General features: G+C 46.8%; 1 protein-coding gene across 9 annotated transcripts in view; it reads left to right on the top strand.

Moving 5' to 3' along the window:
• ARHGAP22 (Rho GTPase activating protein 22) overlaps positions 1–26,954 on the top strand; it is a 172,338-nt gene that overhangs the window by 59,539 nt on the left and 85,845 nt on the right. For 8 of the 9 annotated variants that reach the window (XM_027594589.2, XM_027594579.2, XM_027594570.2 and 5 more), the window contains one exon: positions 22,618–22,705. The exons of the other annotated variant lie outside the window; for it this stretch is intronic. In XM_027594589.2, coding sequence (XP_027450390.2) covers positions 22,618–22,705 — 88 coding nt within the window. The remainder of the gene's footprint in view (positions 1–22,617; positions 22,706–26,954) is intronic. 9 annotated transcript variants of the gene reach the window in all.

Below are 26,954 nucleotides of genomic sequence, written 5' to 3'. Positions count from 1 at the left end.
AGTTCAACAAGTGGGCAGAAAATGGGAGGAAGGAAAAAAACAAGAGGGGAAGGTAAATAGAAAAAAAAAAAATAAGCAAATGGGATGGCAAGGAATAGGTACAACCATTGCCGTCATCATAACAAATGGGACTTGGTCATATTCACCTGAATCTTAAAAGACAGTGGAAGATTGGCTTTAAAAAAGAACAAAACAAAACACAGAAAGGTTAAAAAACAGAACAATGGAGAAAAGATAAGGCAGCAAGCAAGCAAAAAGAGAGCAGATTTAGCAACATCAAAAGCAGAAATAATAGAATTCAAGGTGATAAGAACAAAAGGGAACAAAGAGAAATATTTCATAATAATACAAATAACATACTGAGAAAATACAGCAGCTGCGAATGTTTATGCTCTTAGTGACATAGCTTTGAAGAATACATAAACAAAGAAAAACAATACTCATTGTCCTCCATTTTTTTCAAAAAGTGAAATTATAGAGGGGCGCCTGGGTGGCTCAGTTGGCTGGGCATCTGCCTTTGGCTCGGGTCGTGATCCCAGGGTCCTGGCATCGAGTCCCGCATCGGGCTCCCTGCTCAGCGGGGAGCCTGCTTCTCCATCTCCCACTCTCCCTGCTTGTGTTCCCTCTCTCACTGTGTCTCTCTCTTCCAAATAAATAAAATCTTTAAAAAAAACTGACACATTCACTGGCTATAGTGCAAAAGAAAGACTTATAAATTAAGAACAAAACGATAGTGAGTGAAGGTGTGTGTGCAAAAGAGAGAAGTTCTATACATGCGGAAATGAAACATATACTTCATGGGGCGCCTGGGTGGCTCAACTGGTTAAGCATCCAACTCTTGATTGTGGCCCAACTCAGGACTCAGGATCTCAGGGTCGCGAGTAGAGCCCCGCATTGGGCTCTGTGCTCAGGGGGCGTCTACTAGAGAGTCTCTCTCCCTCTCCCTCTGCCCCCCCCCATCAGGCACATGGGCGTGTGCTCTCTCTCTCTCTCTCAAATTTTAAAAAACACACACTTTATAATACCTCCTAAATTAATAAAGAAATCAAAAGTTAAATGTAAACTTCTAGTTAAAGATGACAGATTTAAAAACCCCACAACTCCAGGGGCGCCTGTGTGGTTCAGTCAGTTAAGTGCCTGCCTTCAGCTCAGGTCATGGTCCCAGGGTCCTGGGATCGAGCCCCTTGGGGAGTCTGCTTCTCCCTCTCCCCCTCACCTGCTCGTTCTCTCTCTGTCTCGCTCTCTCTCTCTGTGTCTCTCTCATATGAATGAATCTTTAAAAAAAAAAAAAACCCACAACTCCAGTAAAGAGCACTGACAGGTGCTTTTGAAGGTGTGAACACAGCTAGTTGGAAGGGACAGGAGACAGCCACCATCACAGCACTCTGGATGCTAGAAAACAGATGGGCAAGAGGTAGCTGACTCAACAGACCCCAGGGAGCTCAATTCTAAGCCAGCACTGGGAGAGCACAGAAATCTGTCTGCTTTGCAAAGCAACACCCCTCACCTCCCACCAAAGGTTCAGGAATTGGCAAGACCACTTAACTCTGGAAATGAGGGCAAAACAGGAGCCAAAACCAGGAGAACTGGTGGAAGGTCGGCTTGAAAAGCAGCGAGGTCCCAGATCTCCTGAACAACCTCATGTCGAGCCTGACCGTCCTCCCTCTCTGGTGTAATCCTGGAGTTGGTTCTCCAGGAGGGCTGGGAGAGAGGCACTCCAGGCTGAGGACACCTACCCCGCCGTGGGCGGGAGCACCATCTCCAGAACAGGAGGGCAAGACCCAGGGTGACGGGCTCCAGTTACTCGGCCCTCCCCGTCTCCATCCCACAGGTGGCTCCCAGGCCCCAGCAGTCAGGAAGAGCCCTCAGGAAGGAAATGAAGAACTTTCACTGAAGAATCTAACAGGCTGAGAAGAAAAAAACAAAATATACCGACAGCCGGGCTTCCCCAGTGAGGCAACCCCAGCCCATCTCTCTCTGTTTGCCTGCCGTGTAGACAGTTCTGTGCCGCCCCTCATATAGCTTTCCCATCACTGTTTACAGAACCACTCCTAAGTAGGGGCAAAGTGCTTGGGGTCACTACACGTTTCAGGAAAGAGTCTCATGTGAAGGACAGACGTGCACATAGGAAAGAAAGAAAAAAAAACAAGTTGGAGGCAATGAAAACCATGCAGGGGGAAAACTCTTTTTTTTTTTTAAAGATTTTATTTATTCACTTGAAAGAGAAAGAGCACGATGGGGGAGGGGCAGAGGGAGAAGCAGGCTCCCCACTGAGCACGGACCCGGGGCTCCATCTCAGGACCCCAAGATCACAACCTGAGCTGAAATCAGCTGCCTAACCAACGGAGCCGCCCAGGCGCCTTGGGGAAAAAAACGTTTATATAAAACTATCTGCAACATCCTCAGGACAGACTATTAAAATGGACAGTCAGAGAAAAAAACCAGTTCCCAGAACCCAGAAATAAAATGCCAGAAACAAAAACCCAAGGGAAGGGTTGGACGAAAAACGTGACACAATCTCCCAGAAAGAAGAGAGGGAAAACGGAGAGGAAAAGAGAAGAGGTAACCCAATGTCTGAATGGGAGGAGTTCTAGAAAGAGGGAAGAAAGGAATCCTCATGGAGGGGCTTCATTTAGCTTAAACTTCCGGCAGGGGCATGGAAGCCCTGAGCGCTGACCCACAGAACCACTGTCACTGTGGACCTGCTGGAAGCCACCTGGAGTGGGGGCATAAATAAAGCGAAGTCTCTGCCTTCCGTGCTGGGAATTCCATCAGTAATGCTTAGAATTTTCATTCAAGACATGGTCACGTAAGCATATTATTCAGAAATGAACATAAGGAAAGAAAGAAAGATGCCCCGTGGGAAAGAGCCGAAACTGGTGGCTGAGATCTGGACCCCGTAGATGGGAAAGAATTGCTGTCTTAAACCCTACCTTGTGGCACAATGTGATTCGTTCAGCTGTGTTGAGATAGGACCTTAACTGGAAAAGCGAGTGAAATAAAACTGAAATAATTTATTTGGGAGCTTTCAGAATATGAGCTGCAAGGAGGGCATGGAGAGTAACGGGGTGACCCAGACACTTGAGACTTATCTGTATTCTTTTAATTTCTTACAGTGAGACTGTATTCATTTAAATCCATATCTTAAAATTTTCTTAATTTAAACAAGAAAAAGAAAAACTCAAGCCAGAGAGGGAATGTGACAGGGACAGAGCCCCAGAAGGTGGATGAGCCGAGGGGTCAGAGGGCCCCCTCTTCCAGACAAAGCCTCTGAGCCCAGCTGGTCTCTGCATAGCTGGCCCTGGCACATTGGAGGTGCTCAGAAAATGCACTTAAAGTAAACCTGGGGGGCCTGTGTGTCTGGCAGCTCATGCCCGAGGAGGGAGCCCAGAGTCTTTGAAGACCAAGTACGAGGCTCATTGTATTGGCAGGAACACCAACCACAGACAGGATACCAGAAGGTGGATGTGGAGGGGCTTGGGTGCTGCATCCAGGAGCCTGGGTCCTTATTCTGTCAATGGTGTTAGGGGGCTCTGAAGGTTTGGGGGCTCAGACTTGGCCCTCAGAGCTCTGAGAGGGAAGTCATCCAATGGCAGCACAGGCAGGGGTTGGGAGGGAGGCCAGGCTGGAGGCCAAAACACCATTCAGATGCAGCTCTTGTCCTGACATCTGGTGTGGCCTAGAAAACCATGGTGCCCAGAGCAAGGGGATGAGGAGGCTTGGCGGCCGCAGAGGAGAAAGCATGGCAGGTGCCACCCGCAGCCTCGAGTGGCAGCGTCTCTGATCTATGCTCCAGGAAGCTGATGCAGCCACAGGCTTTTGCAGGGATGATTTAAAAATCCCTGTTGGAGAACAGCTGGGTTTGTTTTTGTTTTGTTTTTTTTTTTTTTTTTCCAGGAGGATAAGTGATGAGAAGCTGGGCCATGGGAGAGGAGATTGATTTAACGTTTGATTTAATTTCGAGTAAAATCTTGGTATTGGCAGAAAGAAAGACAAGATGGATGGGAAAGCAGATATACTTCTAGGAGCGAACATTAACCCTGGACAGTCAGAAGCCAGAAATCTTAAAGAAGAAACCTCTGGGGAGGGAAGAGACGCCATCTGACTCTAGAGCTTGAAGGTCCCAGGGAATGTGCCAGCATGCAGCCAGGCACTCCTGCCCTCTGCCACTGCGTACCAAACGTGTACAGCACAGGGAAAGCGGTGCTGTCATGAGCTGGTCCCTCGGGTCTTTGCCCCTGGAGAAGGTGCCTGGATTTTTCGGATGAGGGAAGTGGGGGCTGGCGTCAGCCTAGGTTAACAGGTAGGCTACCATAGTGCCTGAAGTCACAGATGTACAGCGGGTCAGCTAGGGGGCAGCTCTTTGCAGGGCTGCTTAATGTCTGCCCGCAGAACCTCTCAACCTTACCTATGTCAGACTCTGCCCACCACAGCCCTTATCTCAGCCCTGTCTGGGGGCATAATCAAGATGCTGTCAGGCTGGTCAGAGCCCATCCTGTGCTCACAGCAAGTCACGGGGCAGCCCGTGCCTCAGACACTCCTTCCGAGTCTAGACCTTGTAAATCCGACTCAGCTGGAGTTGATTTGGCGCACACTAACTGAGCATCCTTCGTAGGTTGTCGGCTGTTGCTCAGCCCAGCCCCAAAGATGAGGATGCTGAGGATGCTGTTGTTGCATTGCTGTGGTTTTATGACACTTCCTCAGCTGAATGTCTCTTCTCCGTTCTGGACTGTCAGCTTCATTCAGGGGGGCTTCAGTTGATCTCATCCCTTCTCTTTTCCCACCACCCAGCACAGGGCCAAGCACGTAACTAATGCTCGCTAATATCTGATGCTTACATGAATACAGGAAGGAAGGAAGGAAGGAAGGAAGGAAGGAAGGAAGGAAGGAAGGAAGGAAGGAAGGAAGGAAGGAAGGAAGGAAGGAGGGAAGGAAGGAAGGAGGGAAGGAAGGAACTGAATGAATGAGTGAATTCTGCATGAGCCTTGTGTTGGATCCTCAGTAAGAAAATATTTCATCGTTTTTGGAAAATGCCTGATACTTGGCAAGGAGCTTCTAGAACGGCCTTCCCCTATTAGAATGTAAGCTCATCAAGTTCAGAATTTTGTCTGTTTTGTTTATAACCAGTCCTCCTTGCGCAGAACAGTGCCTGACACAAAGTAGAAACTCAGTAAACACTTGTTGAATAAACATTCATGATTTCCTCTGAGCCTCCCAGCAACCTTACCAGGGCAGGTACAATTCATTTCCATCGTACAAATAGAGAAAGTGATGCTTCCCACGGTGGAGTGGAAGCTTGTGTACTATAATTTTCCATATTTGGAACCAGAGAGCCTGAGTTCAAATCCCATTTATACCACCCATGAGCTGCAGATGCGAGGGAGATCACTGAAGCCCTGCCCCCCTTGCTCCCACTTTTGGTGTGGTGTTCTGGGCCCTGGCTGCACCAAGGGTCAGACGATGAAAGTTGGTGGTGGTGGTGTCAATGCTGCCCAAACCCTCAGAGACAAGATTTGTCCAATCCTTCAAGAGGGATCTAAAATAGAAGAGCTCCAAAAAGTGTTAAGAAGGCTTCTAAAATGCTATAAACATCGGGGTGAAAAAACAAACTGAGGGTTCTAGAGGGGAGAGGGGTGGGAGAATGGGTTAGCCCGGTGATGGGTATTAAAGAGGGCACGTTCTGCGTGGAGCACTGGGTGTTATGCTCAAACAATGAATCATGGAACACTACATCAAAAACGAATGATGTAATGTATGGTGATTAACATAACATAATAAAAAAAAAAGAAGAAGGCTTCTAAAAAAAAAGAAGAAGAAGGCTTCTAAAATGAAATGTGAAAAGCAAGTGACAGATCCAGAAAGTGAGGACCACCCAAATCAGCAAGGCTCTCTGAGAGCAAGCATGCACATGGTCCACACTGCCTTCTTCAATTAGGAGTCCAGGCCAGTGGGTGTGAGGACTGCTATGGGCACCCAGTGTCTGGACCCCAGCAAGCCGTTTTACAGAATCCCACGTGATAGGGAAGAAGGACAGATTTTTGGAGTTTGGCTTCACTGCTTTCTAGCGAGTAACCAGAGAAGGGATTTCCCTCTCTGAGCCTCCGTTCCTCGGTGTGAGATGAGAATAGCCATGCCTACCTTATAGGACTACCCTGACAGTGAGATTCAACATGTAGGTAATCCCCTAGCGGTGATCTTCTCTCCTGGGTGGAACTGTACCAGCAAGCCACCCAGCTCAGTCAAGTAAGAGGAGTCCCACGGCATGGACCACGGCCCTGATCTTGGCTCTGCCTTACTCCGTGGGTTTGAATCCACATAAAAGCAAACACTTATATGCCTTATGAACCAGGTATAGTTCTAAGAGCTTCCTTTTTAACTTGCTGTCATGCTCACAGCAACTGTACAAGGTATGTGATAAGATCGTCTCGAAGGACAGCCACCACCCGTTCCTGTACTCCCTCCCTCAGCGTCCACTGCTCCTCCCAACAGGAATTGGAATCTAGTTCCCCTCCTCTGTCCCTGATGAGACAGAAGTGATGCTGGGCAAGTGCCAGGTTCGGGCCCCCGAGACTCCAGGCAGTTTATGCTTTTGCTCTGGAAAGCTGCTGTGTCCTATGAGGATGCTTGAGTGGGCCACACAATGATGAGGAAACACGAGGAGGAGAGAAACCACAGGGCCCAGACAGACGAGTGAGGCCTCCATGGACCTTCTAGCCTGTCCCAACCATCAGCTGCAGACAGCTGAGGGGGTGACCGTTGACTGTGCTGGGGGTGGGGTGCGGGGGGGCGGGTGCGGGGTGGGACTGCCAGCGGTGTCCTGCCTGCACTCCGGGCCATGGAATCATGAGAAATAATGAAAAAAAAAAATCAGTTTTTTAAGCCACTAAGTTTTGGGGGTGGTTCACTCTACAGCAATAATTGACTGAAACAATTGAGGAATGATCATTATCAAAGACAAATCCCACTTTCCAGAGAAGGAAACTGAGGCACAAGAAGTGCCTTGCCTAAGATCACACCAAGCTAGACAACATGAGCACCAAGATCTAAAACTAAACAATCTGACGGCAGAATCCACTGTCTTAGTCGTGATGCTGTGGTGTGCTCTTGATGATATTGAAAAACCAAAGACACACTTCGTGAATTTGCAGAGGTGGGAGGGGCTGCAAAGGTGGAAAACAGCACTGAGATTCAAAATAACCTGGCCAGGCTGGTTTCATGGGAAATTGTTAAAATAAAATATAAAATCCTCCCTTTGGTTCAAAAAATCACTTGATTTCTCAGATTAGAGAGACCTAGGTTAAGAACAGGCTGAATTAGGCAGAGTTAAGAGTTGAGATCAGCTTCAAAGCTCAGTATAGACTAACAGTGAGCTGTGGTTGCCAGAGGAACTGGGGACCATGCGTTGTGTTGAGATGCACAGAAATTAGAACAAGGGAAGGGAAAACCCATTAAGCTCTGCCATGGGCAGACCGGGTCACAATGGTCACATGATAGCCCCTCGAAGCACACACTTTCAGCGCAGCAGGACAGCCAGGAGGGCGAGGGGTCTGAACACCTATCCACATGGGGGACAAACTGAATAAATCATCTGGAGAAGACAAATCCTGGAGAGGGCACTAGTTCAGGCAGGGCACCTCACGTGAACAAGACTGTATCTATTCTGGGAACCTCCAGAAGCCGTAGCCAGGACAAGTAGAATTACACAAAGGCCACCATGTCCCCCCATATGGGAAGAACCCTCTGTACCTACCAGTGGAGTGGTCTGCTGCTCAGGGCTGAGCTCCAGTCCCTGGTGCTGTGCAAGCTGAGGCCAGACCACCACTTGGCTTCAGAGAGAGAGTTGGTCATCGAGTGGGAAGTTGGCCAGAGATGATCTCTGAGGACCCTTTCAACTCAAAGCCAAAAGGTCAGCGAAGACCTTACAAGATAAAGAGGACTGGAGGCACAATAGCTAGAGTCAGCCAAACCATAGTGGTTTGCAGAAGTTCCATCCTGGATGAGTAGAACACAAGGTTGAAGAAGCAGCCTAGCTCCAGGGGTCTGACCCAGAGTTCCTGCTGTTGGCGCCACTCTCGGTCCTGGGTGGCCATTTGGTAAAGAGCTCCAACTGTGGCCCTGGCCAGGGTCTTCATGGAGACATGGCTGGTGACAAGAGAGCTGATAGATATAGACCTTGATGCCATGGGACCTTTGCAGTTGGTGTGTCCAACTGGTCACCTTTGGCTTAGTGAACTTGCCCCTGACTTCCTGAGAACATCTGGAGAGGCTGACTTCTCTTCCTCCTTCCTACTTTCCACCTGCAAATCTCTGCACAGAAGAGCAAGTGACTAATGACTTCCCTAGCTGCTACCATAGATCTTGCCACAGCAAATCCCAGTTGATCTCGCTGTGCTCAGAAGGAACACACGAGTGTGACGGAAAGGTGCTGAAGTACCGCAAAAGCTCTGCTCGCTGCCTCAGGTTAACGCCAGAGCTACTGAACAGGTGTCCTCCGCAGGGTGTTCGAGGTCGCCGTGAGCTAACTGGGGACTGATGGTAACATTACCGTTAGTGCTGCAGAAGAAAAACTAAATAATACATGTTTTCTTGTGCAAAACATCCTTAGGGACAACTTGGAATGCTTCTTTCGCAAAGAATTACTCATTGGAGTCTTTAGAAAGAGAAAGTCATTTATTGAGGATCAAACATCAGAATTTGTGGCTTTTCTTAAAGGAGGCTTTATATTTTTGAAGCTGTTTGAGAAATATAACTTTCTACTATTAAACAGATCAAAATGAAAATTCTAGTCAATTTAAATCAACTAGAAATGTCTTTCGTAGATTCAAATTGGTAAAAGCAGCCAACTGGTTTTTAAACAATTTTTAAACAATCTTTGGTTAAAACACTTTTTTTTTCTGCATCTGGCATGTGAAGGAAAAATACATGATTGAAGGAATCATCCCAAAATGTATGTTTTAAAGCTTATCTTGACCGTACAGCAGTGGTTTTGGAAGCGGGCCCCCAGAATAAGGAGACCAGCGATATCTGTGGGTACCTAGCACTAATCATTATAGGGCAATATTTGCCACTGTTCTGGGGAAAGAAAACCAAAATACTAAGAGGCCTGATGACACACGCAAGAATCTATAAACCGCAAGTGACAAGTGTCTGGCTGCCCCCGAATTCTTTTGTACCCAGTCACTGCCTGCAAAACAGATCTTCACCTTCTCCAGAGGATGTCTGTGTTTCCCTGAGTGCGGCCTGACTGTTGATGCACAGGTAATGAGCTTCTCTCAGGGTCTGCTCATTTAAGTCAGCACGGGTATTAGCCTACAGGCCTTAAGTGTCTCCCACTTAAAATCAATCCTTTGGCTTTCAATTGAACCCAGTTAATTTACAGTAAGAGCTACAAGACTGATTGGTAAATTGCTAGTTTTGTCTATTACTAGGCAGAAAAACAAATCAAATGACATTGAGGCAGCATGGAAAATATATTTTATTCATTGTTTAGACCGGAATAACTTACTTTTAATTATATCTGGGGCATTCTAGCTCCTTAATACAATTAGTAGACTGCCGAGCAAAATGGGCGAGATTGGGAGGGTCATTGTAGGACTGCTGCCTTGCCTGGGCCCCTGAGGATAAAGGGAGCATTTCCAGAATGAGCAGCAGCTTTTTTTTTTTCTTTTCTTTTCTTTGTTATTTAAATTCAATTAGCCAACATATAGTACATCCTTAGTTTCAGATGTAGTGTTCAGTAATTCATCAGTTGTGTATAACACCCAGTGCTCATGACATCACGTGCCCTCCTTAATGCCCGTCACCCAGTTACCCCATCCCCCGTCCCCTCCCCCCCAGCAGCCCTCAGTTTCTTTCCCATAGTTAAGAGTCTCTTATAGTTTGTCTCCCTCTCTGATTTCTTCCCATTCCATCTTTCCCTCCCTTCCCCTATGATTCTCTGCGTTGTTTCTTATGTTCCTCATACGAGTGAAACCATATGAAATTGTTATTCTCTGATTGACATATTTTGCTCAGCATAATACCCTCCAGTTCCATCCACATCGATGTAAATGGTAAGATTTCATCCTTTCTGATGGCTGAGTAATATTCCAGTGTGTGTGTGTGTGTGTGTGTGTGTGTGTGTGTGTGTGTGTGTGTGAAAATTATCCAGAAAATGGATAATTTTCTTTATCCATTCATCCATCGATGGACATCTGGGCTCTTTCCATAGTTTGGCTATTGTGGACATTGCTGCTATAAACATTGGGGTGCATGTGCCCCTTCGGATCACTACATTTGTATCTTTGGGGTAAATACCCAGTAGTGCAGTTGCTGGATCGTATGGTAGCTCTATTTTCAACTGTTTGAGGAACCTCCATACTGTTTTCCAGAGTGGTTGCACCAGCTTGCATTCCCATCAACAGTATAGGAGGATTCCCCTTTCTCTGCATCCTCGCCAACATCTCTCGTTTTCTGACTTGTTAATTTTAGCCATTCTGACTGGTGTGAGGTGGTATCTCATTGAGGTTTTGATTTGGATTTCCCTGATGCCGAGTGATGTGGAACATTTTTTCATGTATCTGTTGGCCATTTGGACGTCTTCTTTGAAGAAAAGTCTGTTCGTGTCTTCTGCCCATTTCTTGACTGGATTTTTTGTTCTTTGAATGAGTTTGAGAAGTTCTTTATAGATCTTGGATACTAGCCCTTTATCGGATAAAACATTTACAAATATTTTCTCCCATTCTGTCGGTTGTCTTTTGGTTTTGTTGACTGTTTCCTTTGCTGTGCAAAAGCTTTTTATCTTGATGAAGTCCCAATACTTCATTTTTGCTCTTGTTTCCCTTGCCTTTGGAGACATGTCTAGCAAGAAGTTGTTGTGGCTGAGGTCAAAGAGGTTGCTGCCTGCATTCTCCTCTAGGATTTTGATGGATTCCTCTCTCACATTTAGGTCTTTCATCCATTTTGAGTTTATCTTTGTGTACGGTGTAAGGGAATGGTCCAGTTTCATTCTTCTGCCTGTGGCAGTCCAATTTCCCCAATACCATTTGTTGAAGAGACCCTCCTTTTCCCATTGGATATTCTTTCCTGCTTTGTCAAAGATAGTTGACCACAGAGTCGAGGGTCTACTTCTGGGTTCTCTATTCTGTTCCATTGATCTATATGTGTCTGTTTTTGTGCCAGTACCATACTGTCTTGATGATGAAAGCTTTGTAATAGAGCTTGGAGTCCGGCATTGTGATGCCGCCAGCTTTGGTTTTCTTTTTCAACATTCCTGTAGCTATTTGGGGTCTTTTCTGGTTCCATACCAATTTTAGGATTATTTGTTCCAGCTCTGTGAAAAAAGTTGATGATACTTTGATAAGGATTGCATTGAATGTATAGATTGCTCTGGGTAGCATAGACATTTTAGCAATAGTTGTTCTTCCAATGGAATGTTTTTCCATTTCTTTGTGTCTTCCTCAATTTCTTTCATAAGTGTTCTGTAGTTTTCTGAGTACAGATCCTTTACCTCTTTGATTAGATTTATTCCTAGGTATCTTATGGTTTTTGGTGCAATTATAAATGGGATCAATTCCTTAATTTCTCTTACTTCTGTCTCATTGTTAGTGTATAGAAATGTGACTGATTTCTGTGCATTGATTTTATATCCGGCCACGTTGCTGAATTCCTATATGAGTACTAGCAATTTTGGGGTAGAGGCTTTTGGGTTTTCCACGTAAAGTATCATGTCATCTGTAGAGTGAGAGTTTGACTTCTTCTTTGCCAATTTGAATGCCCTTTATTTCTTTTTGTTGTCTGATTGCAGAGGCTAGGACTTCTAACACTATGTTGAACAGCAGTGGTGAGAGTGAGCATCCCTGTCCTGCTCCTGACCTTAGGGGAAAAGCTCTCAGTTTTTCCCCATTGGGAATGATATTCTGAACAGCAGCTTTTGAGAGAATCGGCATGAGGTGTGCCTTTCTCAGCAAACACGGCCCATGCCCTTTGGTGGCGGTCCCCTCCGCGGGGCCATTGGACGTAGGTCAGTGCACAGGAATCTCTACCCTGTTTCTCAGACTGACCTGTTCTCAAGTAAACAGTACAGTGGCCGCTCTCAGAGGCACCACAGACCCCGGAGCACAGTACTAGTTGCAGGGCCTCAAGAGCAGTAAGAAAACCAAACCGTGTCCAGCCACAGGAGTTCCCCTCCCATTCAAGGCGAGCCCCTGGACCCAGCATCAGCACTTGTCAATAGTGCATATTCCCAGCAGAAACAAACTGCTGAGGTAGTGTGCTCCGAAGCATGGGCCAGGCTGAGCAGGCAGGGTCAGCCTCTGGGACAGCCTGTTTATCGTGGGGACAGAAGGCTGGAAACAAGGCAGGGACAACCACGCGGAAGAGCATGGCATTGAACCGGAGACCCCGGGCTGTAGAGAGGCCCTGTGTCCCCACCACCCTCCCCCCGCCCCAGCCCTCAGCCTTCTAGTTCCAAAGGAACAACAGAGCCTTTTCCAAACCCACCAGGCAGGCTCCAAAGAGCTAAGGGCAGGGTGAGCAACGAGGTGGACAGAAATCTATACCAACATCCGCACAAGTCCTGGGTTGGAGAAAATACTGGGAAGAGGCGGGTGGCCAGCGAAGACCCCCTCCCCTTAGGAAGCTCAGAACTCACGCCGCTGGTGGCTCCTTCCTGTGTGAATGCCTCGCCCTTTATTGCAGACATCAAGTGCCCCGGGCCCCCGATGGGATCAGACTTATCTCTGTTTCTCCCTTAACCCCTCCACCCGGAAAATCAGGTATTTTAAGGAGGCAAAGAGGCCTACCATTGGGTCCAGTGAGCCAAGGAGGAAGAGGGGTCATTTTCATGCTGTGTTCAGGGGAGATCCTACACAGGCTGGGCATTTGCCAGGGACTGGGGTGGTAGCCATGACCCCTCACTCACAGTGGTCTATAGCCTTGCTGGTTCCTTCCAGTGCTCCAGTCCAAAAAGTCAGGCAGGAAGGGGGTACTACATGGCAATCACAGCTCAAGGCCAGAACCCAGACCTTCTTCTAAGGCCCACTCGGTGCTTCTGACCATGAGAGTGAGGCAGCTCCCCCACACCTCCTAATACCACATCACAAGTAGATGGGCCTGACTCTCATTGCCTTTCCCTCCCAACATCCAATCAGAGAAGCAAGAGAATAATCTTTATTAATTAAACAGCTTTACTTTCATAAAAATACAATGTTTAAATAGTACCATGATTCTAAAACTTTGTGTGTGTGTGGCCAAGTGAGCAGTTTGGGATAAAATTATCTAAATTTAATCTCTCAAAATAACTTCTAATTAGTTATGATAAACAACGTTCCATGGTCCTGAAATCCCAGCACCTAAACACAATAAAAAGTTTATCTTTTGCTGTGGACCAGGGGCAACCTCATCTATCTGTCAAGGCCTCCAAGACTGACCTAGCAGGGCAGGAAAGAGAGAAAGCTGGAGGTCACTCCTGCCCAGTCCCACTGGCCAGAGCTTTGTCACCACTAGAAGTTTCGGGAAAGCCCCTGTATAAGCATTCTAGTCCACTGGTCACAAGCATTAATTGCCCTGTATCCCTAAAAGACTACTCAATACTCCAGGCACTGTGGGTCTGACCCAGCAAAGCCAGGACACTATATCTCATTAGCACTGCCTTTGCACTTTCCAACATGCATCGCATTTCATTCCCATGAACTTGGTCACAGGCATTAGGACACCCACAGTGATGACAAGGGCCCCGGGTGGAGCAAGGTTTTAGCTGAGGATCCGGGGCACAGCCTCAACCCCACCACCTCCTGCAAGACTTGGGATCCCGGGAGATGGGGCCACCTAAAGGGATGGCCCCAGAAATGACTCAGTGCAGGTCAGGGTAGATGATCTGGGCTGGGGTCTAGACCAGGAACCTGGAGCGGCACAGAGCTAACTAACTGCAGGGAAAACCGGGACCTCAGAAAGAGGACCCACACCCCACGCAAAGGACACTCCCTCAGAGGTTGGGATTAACTATTAGCTATGAGGCCAGAGGGTTCCTGGGGGCTCTGCCCAGACCCCATGCTTAGAGCCGCAAGTCTGCCCCAGGCCCCAGGCTCACCCTTGGATCCCAGCTGGATCCATCTTCATGGACTTAGGCCCTGGGCTGGGAGGCCCCACAGATAAGGGATGCAGGGACTGTGGACAGCTGGGAAGGTGCAGGGAGCTGGTGCTCAGCCCTCAGAGCCCCTGCTTCCTGCTGGAGGACACAGTGCTGTCCCTTAGGGTATACCTGCTGACAGGCGTCCTGGGGAGACTAGGTAAATCAGAGTGTGGGGACATGGGGAGCATACCAAATGCAGCATTACTCTGGAATCTGCTGGGAGAAGCTTCGAGAACAAGTCCTTAGCAAAGACATCGGCTGAACAAGTGACTCATCTCAACCCCCTAGGGAGGGAAAGTGCCCCAGCCAAGAAGCAATTTGTCTCCAACTTTAGGTTGCCTTTCTTAATATCTGCATTTTAGACAGTAATAGCCATGGTTACAGGCTTGTGTGATAAGGAAAGGGAGGATGTTCCCTGCTTGGCACTGAACTTCATTCTGATCTGTGTTATTTAAAATTCAGAGTGGTTCAGTTCCTGGTTGAGTGTCAGAGGCTAAGGCTTTTTAAGATTGATCTGAGGCTACAATCAGAATTACAGGAGATAAGGAACCTTGAGTGATTGCTTTTTGAAATGTGTCTGCAATTTCCTAAGACGCTGCTGGTGGAAAATCTTATCATGTCCTTGCTAAGGAGCATTTCAGAAGTTGGTTCTTCAGTCTCTCTCTAGACAGGGTGAAAAATGAAGACTTTCCAGAGAGCCAGCCTTTGATCAGGCCGGAGAGAGAGCTCAATTAGAGTGTGAAGTTCTCAGGACTATCATGAACCCCAAAACTCAGGCTAGTGGGGGGAGTGCAGGCATCCCAGGCCCTGCAGGAGGTCCCCATAGGGCTGTCATCACAAACTGTGAAAGAGGAACCGTACCTTCACCATCCTGGGCCTCCTGAGTCTACATCAGACCTTATTTGGGGGGCACCAGCAATGGTATTATAGAGGAAGGGTTGTTCCCAGAACAAACTGGTATAGTGGCCAAAATAATCTTTACAATAATAATCAGGACAATTACTCCTATTCATTCAGCCTTAAGTGCTTACAAAGCACTGGCTGAGGCAGCAAAGGACAGAGGTTAATATCCTCATTTTTACAGGTAAGAAACCCAGGGCTCAGCCCAGAAGGTTCTTGAGTCCCACCTAAGTGATGATGTCACAATAATTATAAACGCAATGTTTATAAATTATTAAAAATACTTATAAAATAAGTATAATTATTATAAAGCTGAAATGATTTTTTTTAAGATTTTATTTATCTGACAGAGAGAGACACAGCGAGAGAGGGAACACAAGCAGGGAGAGTGGGAGGGGAAGAAGCAGGCTCCCCACTGAGCAGGGAGCCTGATCCTGGGATCATGACCTGAGCCGAAGGCAGATGCTGAACGACTGAGCCACCCAGGCGCCCCAAGCTGAAATGATTTTGAAGTGTTTATATATATTCTAACTCCTGAAAAATGGTCATCGGTGGACTCTACTCCTCAGTTATGAAATAATTCATAAATCACAACCCAGGGCTGTCCAGACGTTAGCTCATAAAATCTTCAAAACACGGCCTGTGACAGTGGAGGAAACTGAGGCTTGCCTGTCTGTGCTGGACCCTAGTTGTTAAGCTCTCACTAAGCCGCTTCTACCATGCTGCCGTCCTGGGTGCTGCCCCAGCCCGGCCCCACTCCAGGCCCTCTGCTCACTCTGTCCCATTTGGTTCCCAGGGAACCCCATTGAACAGAGAGGGAGACTGAGGCTATTCCAGGCAAACTTGTTCACATGCTTCCTGTTGATTAGCAGTGGGGTTGGGATTGAAACTAGATCTCTCTGAAGCACACACCTGTGCGGTGTCCTTGACCATCCCACCCCACCCCTCCCCAGACTTAAAATGTCATCCTTGCTTGCCTTTTTGCAACGTGGGTAAATCCTGGGGGTGAGACATTGAATGGAGACAGATGAATAGAAATCTTGGTCACTGTTGCTCCTGTGGCCCTCACTGTCCCTCCGGACCGAGCTGAGGCCTCCGGACCACTGGCTGCCCTGGGAGCTGTTGCCACGAGGGGTCATTTTGCCTAGCAAGCTGCAGCAACCTGGGGGGATTGGGGAGGACGGGGAGTTGGGCAGAGGCTGGTGCACTCTGGTCAGAGGGCTTGGAGAGTAGCCCTTACTAGATTTTTGTCTGACACAAGTTGGGAGACCTGAGGAGGAAGGGAAGATCACTGTCCTTTTCCTGAGAGTGACAGATGGACTTTCCGGCTAAGGTCATGCTGGGCAGGCTGGCCAGGCCCTTGACACGTTAAGTGGAGGAGCGTTCTTTTGGGGAGTGACAGCGGGAGAATAACAACAAGCCATCGGGTGTGCGCAGTGCCCTGTGAGTGATCTGACTGCCTTTTGTTTTTTTTAACTTTTATTAAATTTCCTTATTTTGATGCCAGTGCTGCAGAGCAAACCGTAACGCTGCCTCTCCAATCTGTCCCACACTGCAAGCTGTCAGGGCCCTTTCTGTGTGGTTAGGACCTTGTGGGTTCTTGAGAGAGGCTAGTAAAAGCAGTCGTTCTACAGTTATTTTTTTTTTATTTTTATTTATTTATTTTTTTACTTAACAATTCCGCTTAAAAGCCTTTTGTGTCTACCTCATTCTGGAGGGCTGTACCCAAAATCATTGAACCACTCCCTCGTTGATGGACAAGTAAGTTGTTTTCCACTTTTTCTGTTAGGAAAATAATGCTACAGTGGGCATCATTGCATGTGTATCCTTATGCGTTTGTCTTTCCTTGGAACAAATTCTCAAAATTCAACACTGGGTTAAAGGGGTGTTGAATTTTATTTATTTAAACATTTATTTCAGCATTATTTTAGAAATTGCAAAATCGCTTTCAAAAAGGCTTCATCAAACCATCATCCCATCAAAAGTGTATGAGAATGCCCAGGGGTGTGGCGGGTCTTTTCCTGAGCTTATTTGCCACCCTGATATCTTCTGTGGTAAAGGATCAGTTCAAATCTTTGCCTATTTTTAAATTGGGTTATTTCCTCATTATTAAATTTTGAGAGTGTTTTATATATTCTGGGTACAAGTCCTCAATCAGACACATGATTTTCAAATACTTTCTCACTCTCATATTTTCTCTTATTCCTCATTTCTTTTATTTCATAATTCATCTTTTCATTCTCTTGGTAGCTTCTAAGGAGCAGTGTTTTTATTTAAATAAGTCACGTTACCAACTAGTCGTTTAATGAAGTGTGCTTCTGATGTGATCTCTAAGAAATCTTTGCCTAATCCAAAGTCACAAAGGTGGTCTACCAGAAGTTTCAGTCTTAGATTTTACGTGTAGGCTAATGATTCATTTAAATATACGTGACATGATGTGAGCCATGGATCAAAGTTCATTATGGTTGCACACAAATATGGATTTGTTCTACCACCATTTCCTGAAGACACTATCCTTTCTCCACTAGATTGCATTTGTGCCTTTGTCAAAAATATACAACTGATATCTATATATAGATATAGATATTATATATGTAACTGATATGTATATATTTATATATATATAAACTTCGTATTGTTTCATTGATCTACTTGTCTGTCTTGACGCCAATATCACAATGTTTTGATTACTGTAACTTTATAATAAGTCTTGAAATCTGGCAGTATTAGACCTCCAACAATTGTTTCAAAATGGTCTGGCTTTTGTAGGTCCTTTGCGTTTCCATATGGATTTTAGAATCAGCTGGTCAGTTTCTACAAAACACCCACTGGGGTTCTGACTGGGATTGCATCACATCTAGAGGTCAGTCTGGGGGGAACTGCATCTGAAAGATGGCCCAGGAACACAGTGTATCTCTCCATGTATTGATACCCTCCTTCATTTCTCCTAGCAGTGATTTACAGATTTCAGTGTACCGATCTTGAACAGCTTTTGCCATATCTGTCCCTAAGGAGGACTCTGAAAAACAAGCTGAGGGTTCTAGAGGGGAGGGGGTGGGGGGGTGGGTTAGCCTGGTGATGGGTATTAAGGAGGGCACGTTCTGCGTGGAGCACTGGGTGTCATGCACAAACAACGAATCATGGAACCCTACAACAAAAACTAATGATGTAGGGTGATTAACATAACAATAAAAATTATTAAAAAAATGGGTTTGAGTTTCAATTTCTAATTGTTCATTGCTGGTATCTAGAGATATGATTCAGTTTTGTGCATTTCTCTTGTACCCTGCAATCTTGCCAAACTCATTTATCAGTTCTAGTAGCTTTTTCTGTAGGTTTTCACCAGATTTTCTACATAGACAATTATGTTGTCTGTGAAAGCACTTTTACTTCTTCCTTTCCAATCTGGACAACTTCTCTTTTTCTTGCATTATTATAGCAGCTGGGACTCCAGGACAATAATTCATAGGAGTGGTAAGAATTTAAACATCATTGTCTCAATCCTGGTCTTAGGGGAAGAACTTTTAGTAGGGTATTAGCTTTTAGTTTTTCAAAGATACCCTTTATCAGGTTGAGGAAATTGGTTTTTATCCCTAACTTGTTGAGATTTTGAATCAGGAATGGATGTTGAATTTTTTCAAATGCTTTTTCTACATCTATTGAGATGATCATGTCTTTTCTCTTCTTTACTTTATTAATATGGTGAATTACATTGATGGGTTTGGGAATGTTAAACCAACTTTGCATACTTGGGACAAACCCCAGTTGCCCATTATGTGTTTTCCTTTTTATATATTGTTAAATTTGATTTGCTAAAATCTTGCTGAGAATTTTTGCATCTATGTTCCCAAGGGACATTAATCTGTAGTCTCCTTTTCCTGTAATGCCTTCAGCTGGTTATATATAAAGATAAAGCTGGCCTCATAAAATGCATTGGAAAGTAGGTCCTCTTTTTCAATTTTCAAGAAAAGTTTGGGTAGTATTGGTATTACTTCTTCTTTAAATATTTGATAGAATTCACTAATGAAGCTGTCTGAGCCTGGAGTTTTCTCTGTGGGAAGATTTTTAACTACAAATTCCATTTCTGCATAAGATAGGGACTATTTAGCTATTTCTTCCTGAGTGAGCTTCAGTAGTTTCTGTCTTTTTGGTCCATTCTGCCTAAGCTGTCAAACCACTAGCATAATGTTGTTCTTAACATTACTTTATCCTTTTAATACCTGAAGACTCTATAGTGATGTCACTTCTCTCATTCCTGATATTGGTAATCTCTTTTTGTTCCCTGATTAGTCTGACTAAAGGCTTATCAATTGTATTGATCTCTTCAAAAAACCAGCTTTTGGTTTCATTGATTTTCTCTATTATTTTTCTAGTTTTCATTTTATCTGTCGCCACTCTGATCTTTGTTTTTTCTTTCTTTTACTTTGGGTTTAACTTGCTTTTCTTTATGTACTTTCTTAAGGTGAAGGCCTAAGAGGCCTTTCTTCCTTTCAAATATCAGTATTAAGTGCTGTAACTTATCCCTTAAGTACTTCTTTTGCTCCACGCCCAGTGTGGAGCCCAACCTGGGGCTTGAACTCACGACCCTGAGATCAAGACCCTGAGATGAAGGGTCAGATGCTTAACCAAATAAGCCACACAGGCGCCCCCCTTTAAGTCCTTCTTTAAAGGCATTTTACAAATTTTTGTGTCATGTTTCCCTTTTTATCCAGTACAAAGTACTGTTTACTTCTTTTATTTCTTTTTTGACCTATGGATTTTTTACAAGTATGTTAATGGGATTTCCAAATATTTGGGGATTTTCCAGAAATCTTTCTGTTATTGATTTCTAACTTCATTCCACTGTGATCAGAGAACATGTGTTGTATTTAAATTATTTTCCCTTTATGGAGACCTGTTTATGGCCGTCATAATAAAAGTTTCCTGTGCCTTTGGAAAGAATGTATGTTCTGCTTTGGAGGGTGATAGCAGTTAGGTCAAGGAAGTTGATGGTATTCTTTCAGGCCATCTATATCCTTACTGATTTCTTGTCTCTGTGTTCTATCAATGTATAAAATCAGCCATGTTGGGGGGTGGGCAAGGATTTCTATCACAGAAGTTGGCAAACACTACACATTTATTTGGTGGCCTTATTTTCCTCAAAGAGCCTATGGCTAAACATTTGCCAGCAACCCCACCCCCACCCGCCAGACCCGGTGCTCTGTGTTTTGACAAGCTCTAAGGTGATTCTGGTGCCCTGTTCAAAGTTGAGACCTGCCCCGAACATCTCCACTGGGTGCTTCTTATGGACCCCTTCCGTGTCTTACTACTTAACTGTCGCAAGAGGCCTGGGAAAGCACACTGCCTCAGCTCCCCTGCCTCTCTCCCCACCCCCACTCCCATCCCGTGCCTGAGCACGGCACTAGAATCAAAGCTATGCTCTTGATGTGTGCAGGCAGGAGGGATCTGGGCGGCCCAAAGCCAGTTCTGAAGTCATCTTGCTGTGGTAGGAGTCCACTGGGATTCACCCAGTGAGAAGAGAACAGTGGGTCCCAAAGTCCAGGCTGGCTCCCCACGACAGCTTCTTGCACAGAGTCAGCCCGCAGCTGCTACCGCAAACGAGAGGCAAAGCACTCCCGCGTCAGACATGGCTGGGTGCACCCCGGCTTGCCCTCGCCAGCAGTGGGACGAGGAGCTGCTCACCTTACCTCTCCAACCTCCCCCTGCTCGTCCAGGAAGATGAGAGTAGTACTACCTGCCCCATGCGGCCTCCAGAAAGATTAAATCCAATCATTTCAACAAAGAGCAGGGAATATCGAACAAGCTCCATAAACAGTAGCTATTACTGTTTTTCTGTGTAGCTGGAGCAGAAAGTAACGTCCATGTCAACAATGTTATTCCCATTTTATGGATGACAGATTTCAAGGCACAGAGGAATAAAGCACAGTGCCCTGAATCACACAGTTACTGAAACAGCAAATACCAGAGGCCATCCTATTAGCCAGCGATGGGTCTTGTCCACGCCCTCAGATGAGCACGTTTCACCATCCTGGGGCTGCACTCCTAATTTATTTCCAGTAGCTCCAGATTCCCTAGCAAGAAAGTAACTGATAATTCAGTTACAACAATTACTAGCTGGTTCTCTGGCTTATTGCCATAATTTCTCTAAAGCAAGTCTGTGTGGGCAAAGACGTGGTCCTGCCTTTACATTGCTTCTGCAAGAAAAGGTCTGTCCAAGGGTCCCTGCAGCACCACACCCCAGCAGCCATGGAAAGGCTCCCAGGAATTGCTGGGAAATGGTGGTGTGCGGAGATGAGCGCTCTGTGAGCACACGAAGGAGTTGGGAGCGGGAGGCGACATGATCGTGCCCCTCACCTGGGCAAATGCAGATGCAAGGATGCTTTTGCTATGTGCCAGGCACTGCTGTAAGGACTTCCCAAGTACTCATTCATTCAATGCTCACAACAGCCCCACAAAGTACTATTATTATCCCTACTTCATGAATAACAGAACTGTGAGGTTGCACAGAGGGGTTAAGCAATTTGTCTGAGGTCACACAGCCAGTAAATAACTGAGCCAGGATTTGAACCCAGACAGTTAGGCTATAGGAATGGAGTTTAAAATAGGTTTCTCATGGAAAGAGCCAAAAATGTATAGTCAGAGTCACCTGCTGTCTTAAACGAGCAAACCTGAACATGAGCAAAATGAAGAAAAGCCACAGCAGAGATCAGTCACTAACAGAGAAAGGGAGGCTCTGCCTAGCCCTGTGGGTGGGCAAAGGGCTGGTGTAAAGGTGGTTGTGACATCACCCCATCTAGAGCAGGACCCCCTGAACATCTAGTATCTCAATGCCCCTGAGAAGTGGGAGTTACTGTGCCATTGTCCCAATGTGGAAGCTGAGGTTCAGAGAAGTTAAGTGGTCTGCCTGAGGTCACACAGCCCAGAAGTTTTGGGGTAAGACTCAAACCCAGCGTACTTGTCCCTACACCCCATTCTCTTTCTCTGCATCTTTTATAATCTGACTACTGGATTCCAGCATCGGAGAGTAGGGTGGGCTCATCCCCTGTCATGTACACACACAGGTACCCTAGGCACACGGTGGCATGATCTGTGTAGGGTACCTCCTGTGTGGTAGCTGACTCCCACTGAACAAGAAATGAAATCCCACCCACTGGGAGGGGGCAGGGCTGGGCTCACCGATCTGTTGATCCTTCCTCCCATGGCCGTCAGCTCGGGGCCAGTTCCATACAAGAAGCCAGCCCCGGTGTGCCAGCATTCCTGTCCCTGACCCTCTACAGCCTTAAACTCAGGCCCCAGGAAGCCTGCAGATAAGTGCATTGGAACGGGCATTGAGGGGGTGTGGATGATGGGGGCCTTCCTCCCTGCTCCAGATTCACGTTTCCGTGCCTTAACCAAGGAGTAACAATTCCAGGCAGTCCCGGCCCTGCCTGTGGGCAGACTCTTGCAACGGTGTGTGTAAACCACAGTGCCCACCCCACTCCACCAGGGACCTCAGGTGGGCTCCTCGCGCTACCCAGTCTGACCCCACAGCCCCGCCCTCTCTCTCCAGGAGCCCTTTCCCCTCCATCTCATGCCTCCTGTGTTTGTGTCTTGTCTCTTCGTTTTAGGGATTTATTTCTCTACAAGGGACCCAGGTGACTGAACTTATTCCTGGCCCTGAGGATGCAGGGAAGCACCTCTTTGAGATCAGTCCAGGTAGGCCTGAGCATCTTTCGGCTCTGTGCTGGGGGCGGGGGGGAGGGGTGCTTGGTGCTGGTGGCCCCAGTGGGGGCATCACCAAGCCTCTGGCCCATAAAGCCGACCTCCTTCAGGATGCTCCTCCCTGTAGGAACATCAGCACTGTCTCCAAAGACGACTCAGAAATTTGGGCCAAATCTAAAGAATATTGTAAATTTGGGCGAGTATTAGAAAATCCAGTCGGGGCGCCTGGGTGGTTCAGTCGTTCGGCATCTGCCTTCGGCTCAGGTCATGATCGCAGGGTCCTGGGATCGAGCCCCGCATCAGGCTCCCTGCTCTGCGGGAAGCCTGCTTCTCCCTCTCCCACTCCCCCTGCTTGTGTTCCCTTTCTCGCTGTGTCTCTGTCTATCAAATAAATAAATAAAATCTTGAAAGAAACAAGAAAAGGAAGAAAGAAAGAAAGAAATAAAGAAAGAAAGAAAGAAACAAAGAAACAAACAAAGAAAGAAAGAAAGAAAAGAAAGGAAGGAAGGAAGAGAGAGAGAGAGAAAGAAAGAAAGAAAGAAAGAAAGAAAGAAAGAAAGAAAGAAAGAAAGAAAGAAAGAAAGAAAAAGAAAGAAAAGAAGGAAGGAAGGAAGGAAGAAAGAAAGAAAAAGAAAAAGAAAGAGAGAGAGAGAGAAAGAAAGAAAGAAAGAAAGAAAGAAAGAAAGAAAGAAAGAAAGAAAGAAAGAAAAAGAAAGAAAGAGAAAGAAAGAAAGAAAGAAAGAAAGAAAGAAAGAAAGAAAGAAAGAAAGAAAGAAAGAGAAAGAAAGAAAGAAAATCCAGTCAACTGAGTAATTAGCTTTTGGGCAAGAGGAAAATATGGGTTTTTAAATTCACAATAAACACAAGGGAAACCAGTCAATGGGGACATCTTAAGGCAAAGGTCCAAACACAGGATCTGGATCATATACAGATAAGTCCAGGGAAAACCCACCAGCACAGGTACAGAGTGTTAAAGTAAGCTCTTTGGTGAATCTCAGAACAGAGAATGGCAACGTGGTGGGAGGAAGGGAAATATTTTAACCCAAGGAGCCGTGTCGTGTTAGCAGTTATAAAACCATCTTTTAAAATTCCCAGTTTTAAAATGTGATCATTGCAGAATGAAATAGATGTGTCTTGAAGATGAGCCAGTCTGCTTCTAGAAGGGCTGCTTCCTCAGGTGCTGTTTTTCTACCTCGGCTTCCCTCAGACACAGAGCCTGAGACAAGGCTCTGAGCAGTTTATTCAGAGGGGATTCCCACAAAGTAGGGGGAAGGGAGCGGGGAGGGAGGAAAGCCATGCAGGGTGTGCTAGTGAGCTGACTGCTGCTGTGGGAAACCAGGTTCGATTCCAGCAGGGGCGGTGGAGACTGTGGGGAGCCAGGTGTGGACGTGTCCCACCCCTGGAGTGAGGAGGCTGGGGGTGACCCACCTGCTTCCACCGTCCCACTATTAATTCTGCCAGCGGCCTCCCAGGAGCTAAGTCCGGCATCTCTGGCCTGCCCGAGGCATGGCCAAGCTCCCTACAGACACAGAAGCCTTGAGGGAGCATCGCCCTGGTGCTTGGGAACAGCGACAGCTGGGGCTGTGGACAGGGCATGGGTGACGGACAACTAGTCATCCGGTGCCACCAGCGTGCCGTCCACATTTAGACTTCCTTCTGGGAAGCAGTGGCTGTGAATCGAGTGTGCCAGGGTCTCACTGGGGATCTGTGAACCAAGTGATTTACAGTCTCCAATCAGTCTGAGGGGTTGAGCCGACTATCAGTCGGGCACCAAGGGAGGGATCAGGCCAGGCTCAGGCCAGCCAGCCGCAGCCGGTGAGGAGCCGCAGTGAGTGCAGCCAAGCCTGGGGCAGGGCCCTGTTCACCTCTGCTCTGTCCACATTGGGAACTACAGAAGACGCAGGCAGAAGGTGACGTGCAGGGAGCCCCTCCCCAATTTCATGTCCTGGATGCAAAATGCAAGAACCCATGGTTTCATTTGGGTTTTCCTACATGGGTATTTAATCTACTGCAAAACTCTTGGTACTAAAACTGCACATTGGAAAGGGGCAACAGAGGGGTCCTAGGGTATGGAGTGGAAAAGAGAAGCTTGGTCGACTATGGAACGGGGGTAAAGGCTTCTGCAGAGAAGATAAGGAAGAAATGGAGAACGCTGTGAGGTGGACAGGGCCCGGCCCATCTGCGGGAGGGGGAGCAGGCCCAGGAAGGGAGGCTGGAGGATGGGCCAGGGGCCCTGGGCTTGGCAATCGGGGGCGAGGAAGGCCGTGAGGCTGGAACTGAAAGGGAGAGGTCAGCACACCCTTGCCATGAACTCAGCAAGGCCCTGAGCGTGTGCCCCAAGGACCAGATGGGAGAAATCACCAGTGTGCATGCTCTTGGTCTGGGTCAGAGCTATTTACAAGGATTTCTTTGCCTGTGGTGGGAAGAAGACCCATTTGCCACGTAAGGCAACATTCATAGGTCCTGGGGATTAAGATGTGGACACCTCTGTGGGACCATTATTCTGTCTACCCCATGCTCAAAACATCCCTCTAAGGGAGGAGTCCTTTTATGACTATTTTATTTAAAAAGACCCTGGGCGTTAGAAAGGATAAACAGCTTGCCCAAGCACGCGCAGCTAGATGGTAGCAGAGGTCAGGGCCGGTATCCGGCGCTACCCCCCTGCCTTTGCACACACAGCCCTCCTGAAGTCCTGGGGGCCAGGTGGGGGTGGGAGTGGGAGTGAAGGCAGCTGTGAGGCGGCTCAGGGAAAGTGGGTCGGTGGTGGGCAGAGAGGCGTCCAGTCAGCCTTTGTGGAGTACTGAGCAGGAAAGGCTCAATGGTCTCTCTGGGCCCATCGTTGGAGCTGCAAAAGGCCAGGTGGGGAGTGTGTATTACCACACCCAATACCCCAGAGGGGAACACTTAACAACTCTTAGAAATGTGGCAGAACCCAAGTAGGATAATGCATAAGATCAACTACATGAATTTTTAGTTATAGTTCTATTTTTGTTCTTCAACAGTATAAAAAAATCCCAAGTTGCATCAAGATAGAATTAAAAGAGGCAATAGAAGAGGGGGGGAAAATTATACTGTGAGCGCCCTCTAGTGGAAAGACCTGCCAATTACATGACAGGCCTTGCAGGTCCTCCTACCCGCACCCCGCAACCCCACACACCACTATTTCAACCAGGCCACACCATGATTGTGGCTGCGCTCCCACAGAAACTAAGTGGTGGGACTGAAGCTTGAGCCACCTCTAAACCAGAGTCTAAACCAGAGTCCTGGGTCAGGTGGAAGGAATCAGGTCCCAGAAAGGGGCTAGGACTCAAGGACCCTGGGTCTCCTAACCACCTGGCCGCTTCTGCCCGTACAGTTAGTTGCTTAGTGTGATCTTGTGGTTTGGATTAAGATAGATATAGATCGATATAAATATAGATATTTGATGTTCACCCTGGTTCCAGGCACATAGTTCCTAAAACCCTCAGAATTTCCTAAGTGAAGAGAGCGGTGAGGTGTCTTCTGTTATGGTAATGAGACGACTTTTGGAGAGCCCCCGGGTCATCTAAGGATGGATACTGGTTGTCAGGGGAACCAACCAGGTGTTTAGAAGATTGGAGCTTTCAGGTCGACTTCCAGGTAGGGAGAGGGGCTGAATATTGAGTTCAGTCACCAAAGGCCAGTGATTTAATCAGTCATACCTATGTAATGAAGCCTCCATAAAAAAAAAACAAACAAACAAAAAGGAGAGGGTTTGGAGACCTTCCAGGCTGGTGAACGCGTGGAGATCTGGGGAGGAGAGGGCACACATGGAGGGCAAGGAAGCTCCACATGCCTTCCCACATTCCTTGCCTTATGCAGTTCTTCCATCTGGTTGTTCCTGAGTTATATCTTGGTATAATCAACCAGTGATCTAGAAACGAAAATGTTTCCTTGAGTTCTGTAAGCCACTCTAGCCAATTAGTCAAACCCAAGGAGGGCCTTGTTGGAATCTCAGATCTGTGGCCCAATGGTCAGAAGCACAACATGGCCTTGGCGATTGGCATCTCAAGGTGGGGGGGGGGCCGTCTTGTAGGACTGAACCCTTTACCTGTGGGATCTGACATTTTCTCCAGGTAGATAGTGTGAAAATAGAGTAAGTTGTAGGATGCCCGGCTGGTGTTGGAGAATGGCTTGGTGATATGGGGAAAAACCCACACACACTATAATTAGTGACCATAATTTTACCTGGCAAACCCCACTGCCTCCCGGCCCTTTGAAAGCT

Source organism: Zalophus californianus, chromosome 15 (assembly GCF_009762305.2).
Source record: "Zalophus californianus isolate mZalCal1 chromosome 15, mZalCal1.pri.v2, whole genome shotgun sequence".
Taxonomy (NCBI): Eukaryota; Metazoa; Chordata; class Mammalia; order Carnivora; family Otariidae; genus Zalophus; species Zalophus californianus.
This window is presented reverse-complemented; position numbering and strand designations above follow the sequence as displayed.